This window comes from Siphateles boraxobius, unplaced genomic scaffold, assembly GCF_051911475.1.
Source record: "Siphateles boraxobius isolate OS27281-9 unplaced genomic scaffold, OSU_SipBor_1 7, whole genome shotgun sequence".
Taxonomy (NCBI): Eukaryota; Metazoa; Chordata; class Actinopteri; order Cypriniformes; family Leuciscidae; genus Siphateles; species Siphateles boraxobius.
Window position 1 is genome coordinate 5,632,566 of NW_027509197.1, and position 24,330 is coordinate 5,656,895.

Genomic DNA, 24,330 nt, shown 5'->3' on the forward strand with positions numbered 1-24,330 from the left:
CTTATCTCGGATCACAGATCTCATCCTAAGGTGTATTACAGAAGTTTTGTCAGATCATACAACTTAAAACCCTGTGAAATTAAAAAAGAGATCAAACATTCTTTTAACTTTATGTTAATGTTTTTATTTTTATTTGTTCAATTAAGTTTCTGTTTAATGAATACAATTTAATGCACACCGTCTATCATTGTCCTGACACTTTTTTGTATGCTTTTATAGTAGACACAACTTTGAGTGAAACATCCAATTTAAGGCAATCATTTTCCACGTTTTGTAAGTAGCCTAAAACACTCATTTTACAGTGTAAATATATTGTAAATAATTTTCAATATATGAAGAGCGGCAGTTCCTTATGTATTATTCAATATATTGTAATATCACATTATATTAACGCAATATATTATTTCACATATTTACACCATATAATATATAGATAATAAATATATGGAAATATATTTTTGTTCCGTAAGAGTTATTATGCCTATGCGACAGCCCTGAACAAACCAAGCGAAATCTTTTCACGTACCCCGTAGAACCTGCACAAGTACCCCCTATTGGGAATCATTGATCTTTTGTAACATTTGTAAAATACATCAAACAACAACAACTGGTATGACGTTTTCCTTTATTTTCGATACAGTTCTTAGTTTTTCTGAATTGCTCAAACACATTTCTTGAAACCATCACTCACTTTCTCAAAACCTTAAACACAAAACCAAATTTTCTCTGACTCTTCCAGCAAAATCAAATAATTGCCTCAAAACCATTTTATTTGTGCTCAACATTAAACAATGCTTTCAGATCATACACACAGCGAGTTAATATTTCACTACATAAACACTACAGATCATTCTGTAAACACTACATCAAGAAATGGAGAATGCAGAATCCAAAGCATGCAGTTACAGAAAAAAAATATATTGTAACAAAGTAAACACATTTTGCAATTACGTTAAAAAGTATAGTAATGACAACTTTACTGTAACATGCTTTTCATTTATAGTTTTTTACTGTAACCTTTTTGGCTTAGTGACCCAACTGCAAAAGCTAAAAAGGTTACAGTAAACAATCTCTAAATTAAAAGAATGTTACAGTCACTCAGAAGAGTTGTGCAACTGCAAAATCAAGGTCAGTGAGAGAGATTTTATTTCTGTCAGGACCACTATCGTCAAATACGATTGACAATTAGCATACAGTTAGGATTGGCAGTATGGTTCTGTTCTGGGCAAGAACACCCTGCGCATCCATGCAGCCTAGCAGCAATAAACCCCCCTTAGGGTAAACAGAACAGAACCAACATAAAAGTATTGCACTTATCAGTAATTCAAGATTTTAAAGTACAACATAATTCGAGAATTTATTCTGATTCAAGGGGAATCAGATTACCAAATACTGACTGGATGAGAGGAGGAACTGGGGATGGAGGTCAATGAGCTCCTGAGAAACGCGATAGCTGCTGATAATACTGAAGAAGCTTAAATATGTATTTATTGATAGGCATCGTATTCCTATAGGTAGACGTGGATCAGCTGAGAGTAGGTTGATGCGAGTTTGACTAATGTGACCTGCCAGAACTGACACTATGCTTAATTCTGATTCGGGATCATGTCTTTGTGTTGGGTGCCGAAGGACTCACAATGCCATCTCTGCCGGCAAAGGAAAAAACCCTAAAGCCAGATCCAGCCTTGACCACATTCTCGTCCTCCTCCTCTTCCTCCTCGTCCACCTCCTCTTCCTCATACTCTTCCTCCTCTCCCTCTTAAATTGTTTCCATCCATTGTTGGTATCAACATTCAGGTTTAGGCTATTTAAAATTTGGTTCAGAGAATGGGGTTTTAGTGTTTTAGCAATTCAGAAAAACTGTAATACAGCTTATTTTATACTGTTTTTAACAATTCTTAAAATATTACCTACATTAATATTCGTTGAACAAACATTCATGCCTTTAAATAAACAAAGAAAAAAACGCTTTCAAAGTTTGCGTTCTCAGGCCACCAATACGCCATTGTCATGTAAATGAATGGCCAGAACCAATGTTCCCTCCAAGCTGCGCGCGTGCGCGGCCGCGCACTTCTGATGCTGAGGCCGCGCACTTCCGAAGCCGCGGCCGCGCAGAAAAGATTAAAATGCCACGCAGAGGACTGACGCGAAATGTGTGGGGAAATCCATTTGATTGTAGTTAATGGAGAAATAATTTCAGTGCTCTGGTCAACCGCTATAGAGTGAAAACTGGTGAATGCAGTTTACAGGTTTCATAGAAAGAGAATGATGTGAGCATAGGCGCCGATTTATGTTTTCCTCCGTGTGTGCTCATGGGCGCACGCCCTTTATAAAAAATAAAATAAAAAAAAAAGTAACGTTAGGCCTAGTCAAAAAATGTTTGCATTTCAGAACCCAACGAGAAGCGCAGCGCCGCGTCTACAGTGGCGCCACCAGGGGGTGGCCAGGGGTGGCCGTGGCCACCCCACTGGCCACCCCAATGACCAGTATAAATTTTAGTAGCATCAGTTAGGCTATGCATTTCATAAATAAGTCAAAAATATTCTTTAGTAAAAGAAGACGGGGAATTATGTGTCGTGACGTGCTTTTTAAGTGCCAAATGGTTACAGTATACTGTTACAGCAGCTTTTCGATGTGTCTTTGCCACGTTTTGACAAGCAGGGATGCAAACAGCGCGCTTTTCGGCGCCTCCCGCTTTTTTCACGTCAGTTTGGGTGACAAAGTCATCTGAAGTCATTCCACGGATTAATGTGAGGGACAGAAGTCTACTTTACATCATTAAAGTATACGGAAACTCGTTTTCCCTCCTCTGCGGCTGTCAGTCATTCTCAATTCATATTCAAACAGCGCGCGCGCCTCTTGGATGCACGGTAAAACTCTCTCCAATATGATATATTCACATTATAATGCATGATCTGTAGATAAAAGGCTGTAGATTTGCATAAAATTACTTTATTTTGGTGGAGTTTGTTGCTGCTGTTTTTAAACGACTCACTACCGTGTGCTTGTTGGACTATGAATTGGCATCAAACGCACAATAACTGGAATTTAAAACTTTGAAACAAAGGAACAAATCGCACTAGGATTTGTGCGCTCGACATTTCTTCGCTTTCTGACGTGAACTTTTAAATGCGCACTTATGCAGCGCAGCGCTGAAGTAATGTAGCCTACTATTATTATAAAGTGTTACCCATCATTTCTGCCCCCGCGAATCCCGCGATGCGCATACACGCTGTGTGCGCTCTGTTTTTTCATGTTATCATGGGTTTGCGCACTGGAATATTATTAAAAGCCAATATATTTCGTTATAGCTAGCCTGCTCAATACATTTAAAATAAGCATAATTTAATTGTATATTATTTCTTTGTAGTGTAGGGTATATATGCAACCCTAACCCTTCTTGACATTAATAGCCTATATAAATATAAAATTGCTAAATGTATGATTGCCTGATTGTATTTTATAAGATAACTAATAGTAATTTGTTTTTATTAACATATTTAGATTTTATAAAATCACTGTGCAGATTTTTTCAAGAATTACTTTTTGATGCTAATTTATACACTCATTAAGTTTATTAAAAATTCATAATACATGTATGTAATATTTAAAGGTGTTAACTGTAATCTTACACTGCAAAATAATAACTTAAAAAGGATTAAATTCATCACAATTATGTAAGTATCTGGAAATTTGCCATGGGGCGAGGGCCCTTATATATATCATATCTATATAATATATATCATTATATATAATATAATATATATTAGTAGGGCCCTACTGATATCATTAGTAACATTAAATATAACACAATAAACCAAAGTATATCAGGAGGAGTTTCCTTAAGTCTTTCTGATAGTTTTCTACAGGCCGGTTTACTACAACAGTAGAATAAAATTCTGAAATTATGGTTTATAGTTTTGGTGTGCCACCCCAAGATTTTAAGTGGCCCCATCTGGCCACCCCTATGAAAAATTTCTGGAGGCGCCTCTGCGCGTCTATGACAACTCGAGGCAGCCTATCGCACACCGGACACGCACTTGGCAGTTTATGGCCAGCAATATTGTAATGTTATGTTAAGGACATTATGGAATTAAGATAATGTCTGTAGGCTACCATGTTACGATTGTAGGCTACTGTATAATTAAATACAACCGGGGGTCCGTTAACTGAATGAATTGAGAATATCACCTGAAAATCCGATAACATCAGCAATTTTCATTCAAGCAGCTGATTTCTGTAAATGAATGTAAAATAAATGTATATTGCAGCACAGGTTGAAGTCAGTACATTAACGACGATTTGAGACAAATAATGTAAATTTAATATAAAACTATGTAAATCGCGCTCTCTGGCACGGCAGGATTGTGAACAACAAGGTCCTATATGTTGTGTTCGAATTTTAAAAGACATGGCACTACGCGGCGCTGCGCTGCGCTTCTCGTCCGGTGTGCGACCCCTTTTAGGAAATGGACAGCCGCCGACCGGAACGCACACACCTATTTACTTGATAATAAAGCCGTAAAGTAGGCTATATTTCAACTCAGGACCATAGCTCAGGACAGCGCCACTTCTCACAAATACAGACAGGATTGGAGATCAAAAGTTTAACTGACAAGTAACCGCGATCAGAGGCGTTTTCATCCGAGAAACGCTGTGATTGGTGGATATGATATGGAGCAGGCGACTGACAGCGACATAACCAATCACAGTGTGACAGACGCTTCACATAGCACCAACTGCAATGTTTAATTTTAAATGAATGTAGCCTACTGGCAGTCTGGCACACACGTGGGTGCTCGGTATTTTCCGTGGGTGCTCGAGCCCCGGAGCACCCACGGTATCGGCGCCTATGGATGTGAGCACGTGTGATTGGCAGTGAGTCTTGCGTGCGGACCAAATAGCTCAATTCGAGAGGCAACGAGAAACGCAGACATGTGAAATAAAATCACATAGCGTTTTAAAGAAGAGTGGTTTGATTAAAGTGGTAGAAAAAACTGTTAATGGACACAGAACGATAACAATTACACACCCACCCGCGTGCAAATTCAAAATACATAATTAGTTTAAATCTATGTTTTTGTGTGTTGGGGTTTCAGGCATGGTTAGATTACTATAAAAGAGTTCACATATTCACTTTTTTTGAAAATATTTAGCTATTCTATCTATTTAAATGCTTCAGTTTGTTTTCATATTATAATAATATAATATGTAAACAAATTGAAGCATTTAAACTGATATATTATATCACGTCAAATACTTCAATTCGTTTTGTAATATTATATTATATTAGGCCTATATTTTATTATATTATAAGCCTAAATAAAGAATCTCACGGGCTCATTGCCATTAAAAACTTTGAAACCCCCTGCTAAAGAAAATATTGGAAATTCATAAGAAATAAACAATCATTTAACTTTGATGGTTTAATGCTTCCTGTACACAATTAATTGACTGTACAAAAACACTTTGTTTTTCCCAAACCATCTCAGTGTAACAGCTTACTTTTCTTTCATACTATATTCTATTATTGTAAAGAATTGAACTGTCCTGCAGAAGATTTTGTAAATTATTTTTCATAGGATTTCTTGGTAAAGACTGTGCAGTTAACAGCACTGTGAAAAAAATATCAGGTAACCTAAAATGTGCTTCATTTAGTGACTTCTTAATTAACTGCTTGTTTTTCAAAAATATGATTTAATACCAATAAGTTACATCAAGGGTCAAATAAAATAGAAATGGCACATTCAAGTTAAAAGTTACAACTGAATGTTGAAACCATTGTGTTTCTACGTATCCTGTACAGGTCAGGTATAAAGAATATTTTTGCTCAGGTGGCGAAATATGTACGCCCAATAGAAAAAAGTTTTGCTCAGCAAGAAAAAAAATTAGAGGGAACATTGGCCAGAATGCATTAAAAGTTTATGTTTTCACTTGAAAATGGTGTTGTGTAAACGGTCCCTAAGTTAATAACTAATGATTTTTACAACAAAAATTAATCAATCATAAACTTACTTAAGCTGGACAATGACTTTTTTTTTTTAGAGCTGGTGTACAGCCTAAACAAACTTATTTGCATTAATTTCCTATTATCACAGTAAAGCTGCTTTGAAACATTCTGTAATGTAAAAAGTACTATATAAATGAATGTGATTTGACTAGATGCATCATTTTGTCTGTTGGAAATACATGCTTAGTTTTAATGTTATTTTAAGGTGGGGTAGAATTAAATTATTGAAAATACTCCGCATTTTGTTCGCAGACCCCCTCTGTCACCTCCATGTACCCCCACTTCGGTAACCACTGTCTTAGGATTTGTTGTCAATCAGGGAATCTCATCTCTGGCCCTCAAGGTCCACTTTCCTAAAGTCTTTAGTTCCAACCCTAATGAAATACACCTGAACAAACAAATCAAAGTCTTCAGGATTACTAGAAAGTTGCGTGTAGGTGAGTTTAATTAAGTTTGAAAGTACACTCTGCAGGAAAGTGGATGATGTGAGTGGGCCAGAGTTCAGAACCCCTGCTGAAGATGATAGTCCTCCTCATTTATATAGCGCTTTTAACAATATAGATCAAAGCAGCTTTTTACAGAGATAAACATGTAATTTAAGATAACAGAGATTGGTTTTGTTTTATAGTGGTTCTTGAATAATGTTATTTTCTGCTAAAGTTAATTTTGAATGATTCACTTCCGGCGAAATTGTCATTTGTTATTAAATTAGGGGCCGACAACGTTCTCTCTAAACAGACTTTAAACGCCAACCTGTGATAGACTCTTATGGCGTTCACATGCGCATTAAGAATTGATTCTATAGTGCCTTTGAATATATGTGCGCAGGTTTGTAATTCCCTACAAACCATGCCTAAACAAACTACTTGTATGCCTATAAATTTTGATGCAGAATTTTATTTTACCACTTCAGGTAGGTACGTGAACCGAAAATTCCACAACGCTTTATCTGTAGAGTGGTATAGGGAGCCTCCATAGGGAGAGGTTAGTTGGCACTTCAGCACTGCTTTGTCATCGGGTCCAGGTGAAGGTCCTTCGTCAGATCTGGAAACGGCCTGGATCCGGCAGGCTGCGGGAAAACCTTGGGATAAACAAAGACACTAAAATTAGTGTAGATGCCATTCTTCTTATGATGTAACGGGTACATCAGGATTTAAGGGAGGTGTTCCCAGTTCCGGCTGACCTAATATATGCAGCCTAATATTGAATTATAGAAGTCGATAATGTATTATGTGAATGCTAGGTCAGGAGAGATGTGTTTTTAGTCTAGCTTTGAATTGACAGACTGTGTCTGCTTCCCGGACAATGTTAGGAAGACTGTTCCAAAGTTGTGGTGTTAAATAGGAAAAGGATCTACCGCCAGCAATTGATTTTAATATTCTAGGTACTATCAACTGGCCGAAACTAAACTTAACAGTAATCAAACCAAACTAAACAAAAAACATGACCTCTCAAATGACACACATGTGGAATTTATATGCACAAAGGACTAGTCCATTACACATACACAGGGGATAATACAAACATCACTTAACACAATTTAAATCAATAAAGTAATTCATTTCAGAAATATGAAGAACTGGGTCATAAAAGGAATATACCTAAAGAATTATAATCATCAGAATATACATAAAATTATAATAAACAAACATAGAATTACTCCTGCAACCCCCAGCTAATTAGCAGAATGGATTCGCCCAACCGAACAAAATGGCGGCAACTGACGCCAGCCGATACTTTATTGGAACGGACCTCCACCGGAGCGCAGCATCCCAGACAGCACCAAACCTCCGCTCTTCCCATGCAAGTAACTTAAACTCAAAAGAAATAGACATTAACAATATACCAATAATAACTAGAAAGTGTGCACCCAAACTAGTAATTTATGGTATAAAACAAATTGAAAATAAAACCGTGAAAACAAAACCGTGAAAACAAACCAAATACATGTCCGTCATTATTATGAAATGGGTATGATCTGTAACCAAGGTATCTGAACAAAACACTACAAAAAAAAAAACGTATACACAACCCAGAAAGGAGGCATGTATGCATGTATGTACTCCGTTACCATCCTTTTTGTGTGGCCCCGTCATCGGCCATCACATTCCCCTCCCCTTTTAACAGCAGCATCACCTTTCAACACAATCTCATGTTCAATCAATGTTGTGGCTCCTGGATACTCTGAAAAAAGGTCAGGGGCGCAAAGAGCTCTCACATGTGATTGGCGATCCTTTGGCAAATGATCCAAATGAACATGTTCTGCAACCGTGTTCTCCTCCAGTTCCTCTTCCTCCATCACATGTCGAATCATCAGCACTTGTGAATCTTTCTCAGAACGAGGAATCCACTCCTTCAGCAAATTAATATGCAATACTTTACTAGGCCGGTCCATACCTGATGTGACAATTTCGTACGTGGTGGGTCCAAGTTTCCTTATGAATTCAAACGGGCCTTACCATTTAGCCAACCGTTTACTTTCATTACTGGGGAGCATCACCAGTACCTTCTGACCTGGTTGAAAACTGCGCTCACGAGCAGACCGATCATACCAGGTTTTCTGGCGTGTTTGCGCCTCAGCCAAATGAGATTGGGCCAATGCCGACATCTTCTCCGAACGCTCTCGCATCTACACTACATAGGACACAACATTCATTGGCTCATCCCTTCTCTGGTCCCCTTACCATATCTCCCGAAGAAGAGCCAGAGGGCCTCTTACCTCATGTCCATACACAAGTTCAAAGGGGGGGAAACCAGTAGATGATTGTGGCACCTCTCTATAGGCGAACAGAAGGTAGGGAAGCCATAGGTCCCAGTCTGTTCCCGAGTCACAGACAAACTTGCAAAGCATCTGTTTAAGGGTTTGGTTGAATCTTTCGGTAAGCCCATCAGTTTGGGGGTGATAAGGAGTTGTTCTTAGACTCTTGATGCCAGGCAGTTTGTAAAACTGTTTCACCAGGGTAGACATGAAGTTAGTTCCTTGATCTGTCAAGATCTCACATGGAAACCCAACTCTGGAGAACAATTGCACAAGACAAGTTGCCACATACTTTGCTTTGATAGACTTCAGAGGGAACACTTCTGGATGCCTTGTAGCATAGTCCGTTACAACAATTACAACATAGTCCATCCCATCTGTTACCTGTGCGACTCCTTTCAACAGGTCCGACAACATCCATTCCCAGTCTTTCAATGGGAGTGCCTGCAGTTGGAGAGGAACCCGACAACGGGCCATATGCAGAGACATTTTGACATTCCGGACAACTTCTACAATACTGTGTTACATCTGCCTTCAAGCCGGGCCAATGAAATTGTCTTCTAATCCTAGCGAGGGTTTTACTTTTCCCCAGATGGCCAGCCAAGGGAATTGAATGGCCCAGGACAAGGATAACTTTGCGGACACACTGTGGCACCACCAACTGTGTCACAGACCCAAGCCGACGATAGAGTATCCCCTGCTGAAGATGATAGCTTTCTTTTGTGACGTCACCGTCAATCTCATTCTCTACATCCTCTGGCTTTGCCCTTTCCAGGTAAGGGACAAGACTAGCATCCTCTTGTTTTAACTGAGCAATGTTAGTAGGCAGCTCAAAATCCGGGGGAAAATTCTGAGAAAGAGTCACCTGGCATGTTAGAAGCATTATATGGAATTCTTTCCAACCTTTTCTGTTGACTGTTTTTTTCTGGGCTTTGTAGAGCCCACAGTTTCTACATCATTTTCAAAGAAAGGTTGGGCTCTAAGCATCTGTTCCCCTTCTTCCCCTTTGCTTGCTTTAGCTCGGGTGACGACCATAGTACATGAGTGTACCGGTTGCAACAAGTCCCAGAGCACTGGCAGATCATGACCCAAAACCACAGGAAATGGTAGGTTGTCCGCTACGCCCATATCCAGAATATAAGTTTGTCCTTTCACCTTGATGTACACATCTGCCGTAGAAGCAGCTTTTCATCCCCGTGAACACAGCGAATGGATGTCTTGTCACAAGGATTGATCAAGGCAGGTGCAACAAACTGTCTATGCACCAAAGTCTGGTCGCTGCCAGTGTCAACTAGAGCATGGAGTTCTTTACCGTTTACTTCTACAGTGGTCATGTTTAAGGAAGGACCAGGCTTTACAGGATCTGAATTAGCTCTAGGCACATAACACACTTGGGAGAGCTTGCCAACATTCTTTGGACAAACAGGTTTGGTATGACCCTCTTGGCCACACAAGTAACAAATAGGCACCTTCTTAGGTGATTTAAATTATGTTACTGATTCACATTTTCTTCCTACGGGAGGTTTACCAGAGGAGTGGTACTGGGACGGAGGATAAACATGGGGTTTGCGGAAGTCCCTGCCAACTCCATGGCTGGTTCCTTCCCCGGGCAGCAACGAACACGTCTGCTAATGACGCAGCTTCGGCAGCAGTTTCAGGGCCCTGCTCATGAATCCATACCTGGAGCTCAGGAGAGAGCATTCGGAGATACTGCTCAAGAATAATTATCTCTCCAATTTCCTCAACTGTTTTACCTTTTGGTCGAATCCACTTCCCATACAACTGCTTCAGCCTGGCATACAGCTCTTTGGGACTCTCAGATGATTCAACTTCTAGAAAACGAAACCTTTGTCGATAAGTTTCTGAATTAATGTCGTACTTTCTCAGACAGAACTTGCTCTTTAATCGAGGACTGACCTCTATCATGGTCCACTTGAAGTGCCCTTTCACTCCCTTTAGAAAGTGGCCGGCTAGTGTCAAGGTCACCATCCTGCATATCTCCAGGACCTAAATTCACAGAAAGTGGATCAGGAGTGTTTGAAGTACGAGCTTGCACCTCCATCTGAAGCAGGCCAAATTGATGCTGCAGTGCTTTAAATCGTCGTTCTTGCTCCTTTTGCTCTTGGGCCCTCACAGTCTCTCGAGCATCCATTTGCGCCATGTGTGCTCGGAACAAACTTGTCAGATCTGTAAGCGTTGGCTCCCGACCTCCTGACTCCTTTGCACCAATTTCCTCATCCTCCATGATCTCCACCTCTTCTCCATGTGGTTCCATTAGCACCACTTTGATGGCCCTTTCCTTCCAGGCCGACTCATAGCTCAAAAATAGCTCATAGCTCAATCTATAATAGCACTCTCATCATTGTTTGTTTGTTTCATTTGTAAAGCGTCTTTGAGTTCCTTGAAAAGCGCTATATAAGACTTATTATTATTATTATTATTATTATAAAAAAGGCAGGGAGGGACAAAAGGAAAAAAATAGGAAACCTGCACCCTCTGCTGATCCCACTTCTGACACCATATGTGAGGGACCAAGCAGTCAAGGGCAAAGAATGCAGGATTTCCAAGCATAGGAAATGATTTATTAAATACCAAACAAAGTTACAAATTAAATTACTTGAAAACTGAATGAAATAAAGTCAGGGTCTGGGCCCATAAAAAGGATCAACAGAACCAAACTTAACAGTAATCAAACCAAACTAAACAAAAACATGACCTCTCAAATGACACACATGGGGAACTTATATACACAAAGGACTAGTCTATTACACTTACACAGGGAATAATACAAACATCACTTAACACAATTTAAATAAATAAAGAAATTATTTTCAGAAATATGAAGAAATGGGTCATAAAAGGAATATACCTAAAGAATTATAATCAACAAAATATACATAAAATTATGATAAACAAACATAGAATTGCTCCTGCACCCCCCAGCTAATTAGCAGCATGGATTCGCCTAACCGAACAAAATGGCACCAACTGACGCCAGCCGGTCCTTTATTGGAACGGACCTCCACCGGAGCGCAGAATCCTAGACAGCACCAAACCTCCGCTCTTCCCACGCAAGTAACTTAAACTCAAAAGAAATACACATTAACAATATACCAATAATAACTAGAAAGTGTGCACCCAAACTGGTAATTTATGGTATAAAACAAATTGAAAATAAAACCGTGAAAACAAACCAAATACGTGTCTGTCATTATTATGAAATGGGTATGATCTGTAACCAAGGTATATGCAACAAAACACTACAAAAAAAAATGTGTAAACAACCCAGAAAGGAGGTTGCATTTATGTTTTCCGTTACCGTCCTTTTTGTGTGGCCCCGTCATCAGCCATCATAGACGTGAAGGACTATAATGCGTTAAGAGCTCCATCAAGTACTGCGGAGCTAAACCATTTAGTGCTTTGTAAGTAATCAGCAATATTTTAAAATTTATACGATGTTTAATTGGCAGCCAATGCAGTGTTGACAGAACCGGGCTAATATGGTCATACTTACTGGTTCTGGTAAGAACCCGAGCTGTTGCGTTTTGAACTAGCTGTAGTTTGTTTATTAAGCGTGCAGGGCAACCACCCAGTAGAGCATTACAATAATCTAGCCTTGAGGTCATGAACGCATGAACTAGTTGTTCCGCATTTGTCAATGAGAGCATATGACGTAATTTAGATATATTTTTAAGATGGAAAAATTTGGTTTTACAGATACTAGACACGTGACTTTCAAATGAAAGATTGGTATCAAAGAGCACAACCCGGTTCCTAACCAACGACGAAGATTTAACAGAACAGCCATCAAGTGTTAGACAGTATTATAGGTTATAACGTGTGGAAGTTTTTTGTCAAATAATTAGAATCTCTGTTTTTTCAGAATTTAGTAATAGGAAATTACTATTCATCCAATTTTTTTATATCAACTATGCATTCCGTTAATTTTGTGTTTTTCCGTTAAAAAAAACACCTCTTTAATATTAATTTTGGTGATCTCTGACTGGTGAAGTCGAACATCATTAGTGCCGTCGTGAATAACAATCTTAGAGAATTTAAGATTAGCATTAGCCAGCACTTTTAAATTTGCTTTGATGCCAGGCCTCTGGCTCCCGGCAAACATGTGACTATGGTGGCTGGTGTCTCTGTTTTCACATTCCATGTGATCGAATCACCAATGACCAGGGCACAATCAACAGGAATTCTCAGTGGTTGTCTCACTTAGCGGGGCAAATCAATTTGTTATGGTAATCGGAACGGAAGAGTGGTTTTTTGATCCGTGACTAGAGCGATCCCTCACTGTCACCCATTTGCCTTGTTGCACAGGCAAATAATTCAGCCGGAACCGAATCATGTAAAGAGTTCACTATGCACTATAACCAGAATACCACTCAGTGTTAACACTGTAACACACTACTCTTCATTGTTTTACCATTTTGCACACTCTTTCATATACTATTTTATACATAAATAGATAGGCTATAGTATGCAGTGACCAGTGATCCATGCAAATATTCCATCCATGTGCATATGTGAGTGTTTACAGTTTTTCTTGATTGCTTAAACACTATAACTATTCTTTTGAACTAAAATTTCAAAACCATAATGCCATTTATCAAAAAGCATACCCAGATCCCTAAACTATAAACACTATTCCCCTGTTTTGACATGAGTCAGATTTATTGAACGGTCACTGCTAAACTCTACACACAAATCCCTTCATTTCTCATGGCCTACACCATGTTGTCATTTAGAAAGCAGTAGCATTCAATATTGTTTACTCAAGTCAGCACAGCTTCTGCTCAGTTAGTACACAATTACCCAAATGGAAACACTAAGAGTCAAAATTGATCAAACACCAATCAGAACCTTCAATAGATAGATAAAAGGGCCAGTTCATTCAGTTTTGGAACAATGGATCCAGAAATATATGAAGAAAGAGGTCGAGGACACTGGAGTGGAGGAGGAGGAGGAGGAAGGTCAAGGGCAAGGAGACAAGTCTCGGATGAAATTTGTGCCACTCTAGTTGCCATGGTATGAGGGAGGCTGGGCTACGAGTTAGGCAAAATTTGAGTCACTTCAACGTCGCCTCGATCATAAGAACCTTCCGGGAGGAAAACAGGTAGATGTACTTCAGACTGCTCTGTAACTTTTGAGTGCAGTACACTGTGCTGTTACAACACATACATGTACTGCAGCTGTTGCATTACTGTAATACAAGAAATGCATCAAATTGCCTCACATACAGATAGAGTTTTCTGAATGCTTCCATTTTGTAAAAATGTTGTGTTACAGTTACAGTAATCAGTACTATTTGATTACTGTTCTATTTTTCTAGGACACAGAGACGATGAAATGGAAGAAGCCAGAAATATTTCAGTTGATGCGTGCCAATATAGCCTGTGATGTGGACGAGATTCTCTGGCCTGACCCAGACCAAAGACGGGATGCTGAGGCGAAATAATTTTTAGTGTGTGTGTGTGTGTGTGTGTGTGTTGTACTGTGTGGTACATGAATGAATAAAAATATGCCAATGTATCCATTGGTTGTGTCTTTTGTGTTCATCATGTGAAAAGGTTTGTGAGACGGGGAAACACAAGCAACATAACTTACCAGTTTTGGAAATGTTGTTTTAAAGGGGTCATATAATGCCATTTTTGTACAAGCTAATATGATACTTTAGGGTCTAAATTAAAAGTTTGTAATAATACTTTAATTAAAAATTCTCATTAGTATTGTAAGAAAACACTTATTTTACCTGGTCAAAAACAGCTCTGTTGTCAGCACGCCGTTTAAGTGTATGTGTCTTTAGATGATAATGAGCTTTGCTCACCCCGCCCCTCTGTTCTGTGCGTACACCGCTTGTAACCATAGACTGTAAAAAAATAGCTTGTAACACAATAACGATAACGCGTTGTTCATTATAAACGTGGGATTATGTATTATATTGAGAACGTCGTACATAGAAAACATGCCGTAATTTACCCTGAGTGTAAACCTTAGCCGCATTCATCGTGAAGCTAGCGATTTGCAAAGATTAATATAAATATTAATATAAGGGTTAATAAAAAGTTACACTCACTTCAGTTCTTCTGGAGGTGCAGCAGGAACACGAATAGTTGGTTGGTACTGATCCTTTTTTCAGGAGCAGCTTCTTAGCAAAACCAGCTTTATACTGACCCTCCTCGTTTATAAAGCAGTATGGTGTGTGAAATGATTCGCCCAAACATAAAAGCATTTACGTTGATCGTGGGGAATAGTCCCTTCGAAAACAAACTTAACCACTTCATCTTCAGCGGTTCGGATTTAGGAACATTAAAATGACTGCTGTGTTCCTTTTTGTACCCAAGAATAGAACACCACTTCACTTAGATGCCATTCTGCTCATAGACAGTGCTCCAGCGTACTTTTTGGCACGACACCGGTCCGTGCAGACTATACACAAGCCTACATATAAAGAGATTAGAACAAAATCACTGGATGGATTTTTATCATTATATGATGGTTGTGTACAGGCACTGCCAACACACATTTCAGTACAATCAACTTGTAAAGGTGCATGTACGCATGTACGCATATATGACCCTTTTAAATTTATTGCACCAGTGTGTAAGACTATGTTGTAGTGTGTGTGTTTGTGAGGGCTTGTGTGTGATGTCTGAGGGCAAAGTTTGGTTTTGCAGCAAGAGTGAATGGTTTTGAGTGTAGAGCTTCATTTTGACCTGAAAATGGGATGTTTGGGGAATTGGGTGAGGCATTGTGGACTTGTGTCAAGAAATGTGTTTAAGCAATCGAGAAAAACTGTAAGACTCAGATTTTCTAATTTGAGTGTGTAATTATATTTAAATACCTGTTTCTCTGTGTGAGTTTAGCTCCAGCAGTGGCGCATTCAGCAGGAAGAGGCTGCGGAGTTGGACACTGCTCTTGCTGCTTATTGGCACAAAGAGGAAGAGGAGACATTGAGGAAAGAACAACAGAGAGAAAAAACTAGAAGAGCTCAACTGACACAGCAGGTAGATTTTAATGAAAACTTTAATGACAGTATAATGATATCATCAGTATTTAAAGTCAGCATGAAAACCAAACTATTTCCATAATGTGATTTAATGTGTAGCGAATTAGCTCTATGAAATATTAATGTAAGGAACCTAGCTATATGAAATATTAATAATCAATAATAACTTGTTATGATTAATTATGAATATTTGGGTCAGTTAATTGGATTAACTTGACATGGCTAAATTAATATTACAATCAATTAATCAGTTCGTCCAACAAACTCTTTTGATTATTAATTTATTCTAAGAAAAGGGTATCTTCCCTGGACACAGATGAATAATTATTTCTTAGTATGTACAGCGTTTTGAGCCTGTAGCTAGAACAAAAACTGTAAAGGGACTTCGTATTGCAAGCAAATCAGAACCAAATACATTAAGTGCATAAGTTTTATTAACTAAATCATAAACATAAATAAACTAAACACACATAAATACAGAAATAGGTTAGTGATAGGATTAAATTGGAAACCGGAAAAAGGGACTATGAGAAGAACCATCAGAATTTCATTTTCACATTTCATTGAATTGAATACTTGCATTTGTAGTGGAAACAATTCTTGAAGTTGTTGAAAATTAAGTCGTTGATGGTTCCGGCAGTGTCAAGTGGAAGTTGGTTGAGAGTTCTCTTTCTCCAGGAACGCATGGCTGGTTTGTTCAAGGCCTGAGGCCCTGTTGAGGCCACGCCGAGCACCCAGGAGAAGTGAGGAAGTCGGAAGAGTGGGTGATTGGAGTCGTTGTTGGTTGGAGTCTTTGTTCCAAAACTCCTGAGATTGTCCTTTGTTCTTTGTGAGAGAGTCTTCTCTCTCCTGCCTAAGCCCATATCTGGTTGGATTGAGGCCTGCTGGGCCCTGGGGCCCCCATGGAGGGGGAGGGGGTTCCCAAGTATCACCAGAACAGCGTTGCGGCTGGATGAAAGAACTAAGAGAGGGTGGTCACATGTGGACTGTCTATAATAAAGGCTGGAAAGGATCCACCCCCAAGGGTTGACTCGACCAATAAGAACGGTGACATGTAGAATAAGAATAAGAAGAATAAAGGAAAGCATGAAGTTATATCATTGTTTGAAATTCAGCAGATCAACAGCCTTGAGCAAATCATCAGTTTAGTTCTAACACGTCCTTTAAAAGGTTTAAGGACACTTAATGTATCAAGTAATGAGACTAAGTTTGATACTTGCATGTCTCGCCCATTTGAATTAAACTGTCCTGAAGCAATTTGTTGAGGCTCCAGTTGATCTTTGCTGATGTTGTTTTGATGAGAGAGAGAAACCAGTTGAAGTCAGAGGATCTTTAATGAATTGAAAGACAAGGCCGCAGCCTGGCACAAGCTTGGGGTCCTTAGAAAACCTCTAGTTTAGCATCTTCACATCAGGACTAAGAGACTCAAGGGAGTCAAAAAACAAGAGCTTCCAGGGAGACGAGAGAGTCCAGAGAGATAAGAAAGAGAGAGAGAGCTGATCTTGATCAGTGATTTTTAAAAAGGTCACCTCTGGGGGTGTGTGAGCCAATGAGAAGTTGTTCCTTTGGAGGGAGATTTTACGACTCTTTGTGTTCAGGCAGCACATTTGAAATTGTAATTTCATTGGGTGTTTAAGAAAAGAATCTTCAAGATTCTTATACTACCCATGCGTCACAAAGTTAGCAAAGTGAAATGTAAATTAACAAATGGGGAACGAAGATTGGAGTTTATAGAGACCAAATATGCCACACATATGTGTATGCAAAGTCTGAAACATTAACCCATTAGAGTTTAAAAGAAAACATAGGCCAAAACAACATCAGAAGGAAAATCATGAGATGTGAAAATTAGATACATGTTTATAAATTTCTCAAGTGGTTATATATATAGAATTAAAAGGGTTTATTTCTCCTTCTCAGGATAATTCAGAGGACAGGTGAAACTGACTAGACAATAATGACAAGACGAGGATAACAAGGGGGCGGGGTTACGTAACGAGACACACAAGCACATGGCCCAAGCAAAAGGCCATGTGCTTGTACACAAAACATGGGTCTGTCATGATTCTGCCACAGGACCAGAGAAATCAAAAGACATGATGGCAGAATCATGACAGAACCCCCACCTTAAGGAGAGGCTCCCAGACGCTTCTCAAAGGGAAACTAAACACAAGACAGACCGTGACATGGAAAAAAACCAACAAAACATGGAAAACACTAATTGGTTGGGATGGAACAAAAGAAACAAACATGGCAGGGGAGGTGGAGGAATAACAGAGTTCATGGGGGGTGGTCCAGGGTGGATGGGTGTGCTGGGGTCTTATGTCCACGGGATGAGGGCGGGGGACGAAGAATCCGGGCAGGCTTGGAGGGAGACACACGAGGACGAGACTTGGGCAAAACAGTCCGGGGTTTCGTGGTGACAGGGGGAACAGTCCGGGACTAGTGGCGACAGGGGAAACAGTACGGGGACTAGTGGCGACAGGGACGAACGGGGAAACAGTCTGGGGATGAGACATGACAGAGGAGACAGGGGAAACAAACGAATGACCGGAGACAGCGGGGACTGCTGCAGCAGGTAGTGGAACGGAGACAAGGGGATTATCAATCGGTAGGGGGGCGGGAACAAGAACAGAGCTCCCAGAGGTAGAACCAGAATCAACGCTTTAGAACTCCGATTCGGTGACCGCCATAGGCTCTGAAACTGCGCCCTCGGCGGCAGGCTCGGGTGCAGCGCTCTCGGCGGCAGGCTTGGGGACTGAGGGCAAGACAGGACGGACAGGGACTTCGAGGATCTTGACTAGACATGACAAATAATCAGACAGGGTCCTGGCAGCTATGATGACAGGCATTTCATGTTGTGACGAAACAGACGGCAAAACTGCATCAGCCGCTCGATCGGCCGCGGCTCTCACAGCAGGCTTCACTGCATCAGATCTCGCCCTCTCAACCGCGGGCTCAGGAATCACGCTTCCAGCAGCAGATTCAGGACAAGCGATCACAGATTCCGCCTCAGGAACAGCGGTCACAGCTGCAGACTCAGGAGCAGCGCTTAGCGCTGCAGCCTCCGGAACAGCGCGCTCAGCCGCAGACTCTGAAACAACGCTTATAGTTGTAGCCTCAGGAACAGCTGTCGTGGCTGCAGACTCTAGAACAGCGCTTATTGTTGCAGCCTCAGGAACAGCGGTCGCGGCTGCAGACTCTGGAACAGCGCTTACAGTCGCAGCTTCATTAACAGCACTCGCGGCAGCAGACTCAGGAGAAGATGGCGATGGGAAACAGGAAGCTCCCTTCTTTCTCCTCTTTCTCTTTGGCCGCGGGGCAATGGTCACAGCAGGGCTCGTGATCGGCTGGCCGGGCTCAGCGGAAGACGAAACGGGAACAGGGAAGACCACTTCAGGTTGGGTGAGGTCAGATGACGATGACTCCGAGGGGGAATCCCAAGAAACCCGTCTCCCTCGTTTACCACGGAGGTCAGCGGGTGTGGAAGACGCCTCTGGTGTCGAAACGAGGTAAGCCTGGCTCTCTGGCGTGACCACCGCTAATACGCGACCCTCCGGGATCACGGGCAGCGTGCCGGGTGAAGACGACATGGTGGGAGCCTGCGAATCCTTCCTTGACAAGCAGGCCACCATATCCGGGAACGGGCGGCGAACCAGACTCTCCCGTTCAGCCAGAGAAGGCAGAACGTTTAGGCCCGCGATGAGGTAGCGATTTACTAGAGACTCAGGCAAGAAGAACCGCCTCTCCTCCACGACCTGGGCGTATTTCCTGAGGGTCAACTTACCCTGAGGAGGGAAAGGAAGCTTGCCTTCCAGGCTGTCAGCGATGGCCGACTGCCACCATCGTTCGGGGTCAGACGGCTGCAGAGTAGGGAAAATAGGCGCGCTGTCTGCTGGGTTCTTTCTTGGTCGGTTCATTCTGTTATGTGGATGCAGGAGGTGAACCCAAATGCAGACAGAGTGCGATGAACACAAGGTTTATTGGTAACAAACAAGAAAACAAAACCCACAAGGGGGCAAAATACGGACAGGACAGGGAAACTTAGACTGACAAGACTAGACTATGACTGTACGAAAACAAACTATACTACTACTAAAATGTTTACAACGACACAACCTTCCACAAAGTACTCACAGATAAGATAAGCACGGAGAATGATACACACATTGTTTGACACAATGAACCGACACAGGACAGCAAACACAAGGGGATAAAATAGGGAACACTAATGACGAGGACAGGTGAAACTGACTAGACAATAATGACAAGACGAGGATAACAAGGGGGCGGGGTTACGTAATGAGACAACACAAGCACATGGCCCAAGCAAAAGGCCATGTGCTTGTACACAAAACATGGGTCTGTCATGATTCTGCCACAAGACCAGAGAAATCAAAAGACATGATGTCAAAATCATGACAGTTACACTGATCTTTGTTGGGAGAGTGAGTTTGCCGGACTATTCATTAGATAAAATGAATAATTTGTGTGTGTGTGATTGGTCCAGATGCTACAAATGTAAATAAAAACAGAATTATTGAATACAATTTTTATGAGCCATTTTCTTTCTTTTTTATTAACACTTGTAAATCATTATTACATTATCATTTATCAGAGCACTCTGAAAAACTCAGTGTAGTCCAGTGTGTGCATTAGTAAACTACTTGGGGGAACCCCAAGCCTCTGTCCTCAGCCCATTAGCTTGATAAATGTAATGGGAAAGTAACTTAAGGCCGCGCGACTGTGTTGGGAACCTTAAATGTGTATGGCTTTGCCTTGTTCCTGCTTCCCTTCACTACCTGCAGAGCTATATTTTGTCCCTGATTAATGACGTTTATGAGAAAGAAATAGATTATACCGATCTTCGTACTTTCTCCATTCACACAACACATAAATTCGTCTCTAAATGTCTACATAATTTTAAATCTAAAACTATACAAATGTCTGAAGTCTGTAAAAATTATGGTTCAGCCAAAAATGTTTCTAGTTTAAAACAAATCACATGGCTTTTCCTTCTCTCTCAGATAAATAGGTTCCAGGCAGAAAAGCAGAGGAGAAGAGATGAGCAGAGAAAGAGGGATGTGAAGAGGCTTGCAGAACTGAGGAGAGAGGTAGAAGAACAGATGCAGAGAGATAAAGAAAGGTAAAGTACTTCGGTTGGAGAAACAATTTGACAAAAAAGGCCAAAAAACCAGCAAACCTTTATTACCAGCCTTGCAAACTATACAGCTACAAATACTGTAGACCAGACAAACTATTATCATGGATCATATTATAAGAACAAAGATTTCATACATTTCCACCAAATATACTAACGCATTCTCATCCTTTGGCGTCATATGTGACGCCATATGACAAAACGGCGAAATACTACGCACATGGCACCCTTTATCGTCAATATAACACGCACTGTGATGGGTAGGTTTAGGTGTGAGGTAGGGTCTGCGTCTCATATTCACGCTAAAGGATGCCAGTCAACTTTATGACGCCTTGGGTTCGCGTGTTATATTCACGCTAAAGGGTGCCATGTGCGTAGTATTTCGCCGTTTTGTCATATGGCGTCACATATGCTGCCAAAGGATGAGAACGGGCTCAATATACTATAGGCCTACCTTTCATAATCTTGCCATTAAACAGTACAATTAATGTATGTTTTAACATTTGTTTTAACCATTGTTAGAGCTGAATTCAGTTTATAATTTTCATCACCCAAAAATGTTCATGAAAGCCTCTGCATGGCATGTTTCATATATTAGGTAAATAATACTGTTTATTATTATGTAATTATACTGTTTATAGTATTATGTCAAATAAAAATAAAATTGCATTCTTCATTATGAATATACATGTAAAGAGTTAGCTCAAAGGGAAATATTAATAATTAACTTGTAATGATTAATTATGGATATTTATTAAGGCCGCCTGGTGCGGCCCCGCAGGACAGCAACCTGAAAGTACGAGAGAAGGCCAAGAGAGGGAAGGGGTTGTGGAGGTGCAATTTAAAGCCTTGGAAAGGTCCCACCTCTCCCAATAAGAAGTGGAGTTTCCAAGTGGGAGAATTTGATTTATGGATCTTTTGTTTCAAGCGTGCTCATTTGCATGTGCAGCTGGATTGGTTGCTGATAAAGAAACTATGAAAGATTCTTGTAATACTAATCTGTTGTTATCGACATATCATGTATACAGTCATTTCAATCTTTAAAGTAACAATTTATAGAGACCAAACATGAAATAGGTGAGGTTACATTGACCGTTGGTTCTATCATAAAATACACAGTATCACAATTAAAAATTAATAGAATTAAAAGACACTACACAAAACAGTAAATCATTCACACTTTTTACGGGGTGCAGAAAAAACTTTAATACAGCAAAGTTTGTTTTAAAGTCTGTTTCTGTCTTCTCTGTCTGGACCACGCGATCAGATTTTTAACAGCAATAAAACCAACTTTTCCGATTGTAGTCATGGTAACCAAAGACCCTTCTTGCCCTTGTTGGGGGATGGGACCACAGATCCCAGAGTGAGTTTTAAATATTATTTGTTAACTAAAACAAATATTTGTGTCTGATTTGTCTGTCGTTACATACATATATATTAGGGGTGCTCCGATCAGGATTTTTGGGGCCGATCACCGATCCCCGATTACTGGAAGCTGTATCACCCTATACTGCTACCGATCACCGATTACAGGGTCTATTTGAAGCCTTCTATTTATCATGTAGCATTATTTATTAAACTATATTTAACAACAATGTACATTAAGTATTACAATTAAGAGAAGACAATGTAGCATGAATTGACACCTCTGTATTTATTTGCAAGCAACATGTCCAGCATATTAACTTAGCAGCCTGTGCTTGGTTATTGGGAGCAGCTTAGGGCTTGACAAATACAACTTTCCTGTAGAATATAAAATAAAATAAAAGATGAAAGTCTTTAAATTTAGCTTTAGACTACTTTAAACTAAAAACTGCAACAAAAAAGGCTATACCCAAAATAATGTTTTGAGTCAGTCAGCCAACAGTTTTTCTAATACACTTAAAGGTAGTAAAGTGCAAAGCAACTAAAAATACAAATAACTAACAACGTCGATATCTGTATCTATCTATAACTTTGCTCTTTTCTGGGATGCTTAGTCAGATTTTGTGGGCATTTAGAGAGGAAGAGAGAGGGAGAGTGTGGTAGAGAAAGGGAGAGTGGGGATAGAGATTATTAGAATAATTTCTCTCCCAAAGCTTACCTCTTAAGCATCAATATTTTGGTAAATATATATATTTTTTTGCAAGAACCCTTGCTAAATTATTTTAAACAGATTAAGAAAGCCACCACTACTGGTCAAATGGTCAATTAGTTTGTTTAGATCCAGTGAAGTCGTGTCCTACCACTTTAAGGATCGATATTGTCCCCCACCAATTTTTGTAACATTGAGGCACGGATGTACCTAATACAAATAAATAAAACATCTCCAGTTAACTAGCAGAGCATTCATTTAGGTCGCTATTAAAAGGGTGGTAAAAACACAAAGCTCTGTTTGTGGGGTGCACTGTAACATGTTCATGCTTCGTTTTTTTAAAAATTGCATTATTTTTCATATTTTTTACCTTTATTCTCAGCAGAGCCAAACAGTGTTGTCATTTATTTACTTCCTTGCAGCCATCCAAACAGCTTCCAAACAGCAATATAAAATGGCCTCGCCCCGCTTATTAAGTATTCTCGGAGGAGTGGTTTATGTAAATAATGGGATTTGCTGACGTCAGCAACCCTGGAGGAATGTTGTGTAGTCCAAAACTTGCTGTTTGCTGTAGTCCTTAGAAATTGAATTTTTAAAAACAAAATATCTCCCTTTGCTTTGAACTTTGAGCGCTGTAACTTTGCAGATGTTGTTTATGCTCCAACAGCAACATTACACACTAGCTAAAGTTAAAAAAGTGAAATCGTGTTTTACCACCACTTTAAATAAGAAATCTAGCGCTAAAATGTGTTTGTTTGTTTTTTAACTCAAGTTTGTTACCACTGCTATCAGTGTCATGGATACAGTGTTCTCTTTAGCTCACGCAGTCTTCACTCGGTTCACAGCGCTTCAATCTATCGGCGTTGCGGACTCTAATCATTCCGGTGAAAACGCAAAATAAAATGCACACAAACGTGTCCCTGCTTGATAGACTGTAACCACTGATGAACAAATTCAGTTTTGATGAGAGAAAAAAAACTATACAAGTGCGGATTAGAACCCGTAACCTCTGACACGCTTGGGTCTACCACTAGACCATTTAAGAACTCAAACGTTGTTTGCGGATCGATGGATTTATTTACGGGTTGAGGAGAGAGGCTGCACAGTTTGATAAGCGGGCAGCGGCATGGTACACACATTGCAGATTGATTGCTAATGAATTGTCTTTTTCACACACCTTGTAGAATTGCCAGACAGGTGAATCCATTTTTACCAGGGCATAAAAAATTGTCTCGCGAGTTTTGCGTCATCTGATCACCTTTTCTGGATCGGCCGATAATTGCTTTGGGATGTGAGATCGGCCGATCCAGAA

The 24,330-nt window shown here is 40.1% G+C and overlaps 1 protein-coding gene across 1 annotated transcript in view; it reads left to right on the top strand.

Annotated features, from left to right (window-relative positions):
* Positions 1-24,330, top strand: part of LOC143723384 (coiled-coil domain-containing protein 148-like) — a 278,157-nt gene that overhangs the window by 218,778 nt on the left and 35,049 nt on the right. The window contains exons 11-12 of the mRNA XM_077215748.1: positions 15,641-15,781; positions 20,811-20,929. Of these exons, the coding sequence (XP_077071863.1) occupies positions 15,641-15,781; positions 20,811-20,929 (260 nt within the window). The remainder of the gene's footprint in view (positions 1-15,640; positions 15,782-20,810; positions 20,930-24,330) is intronic.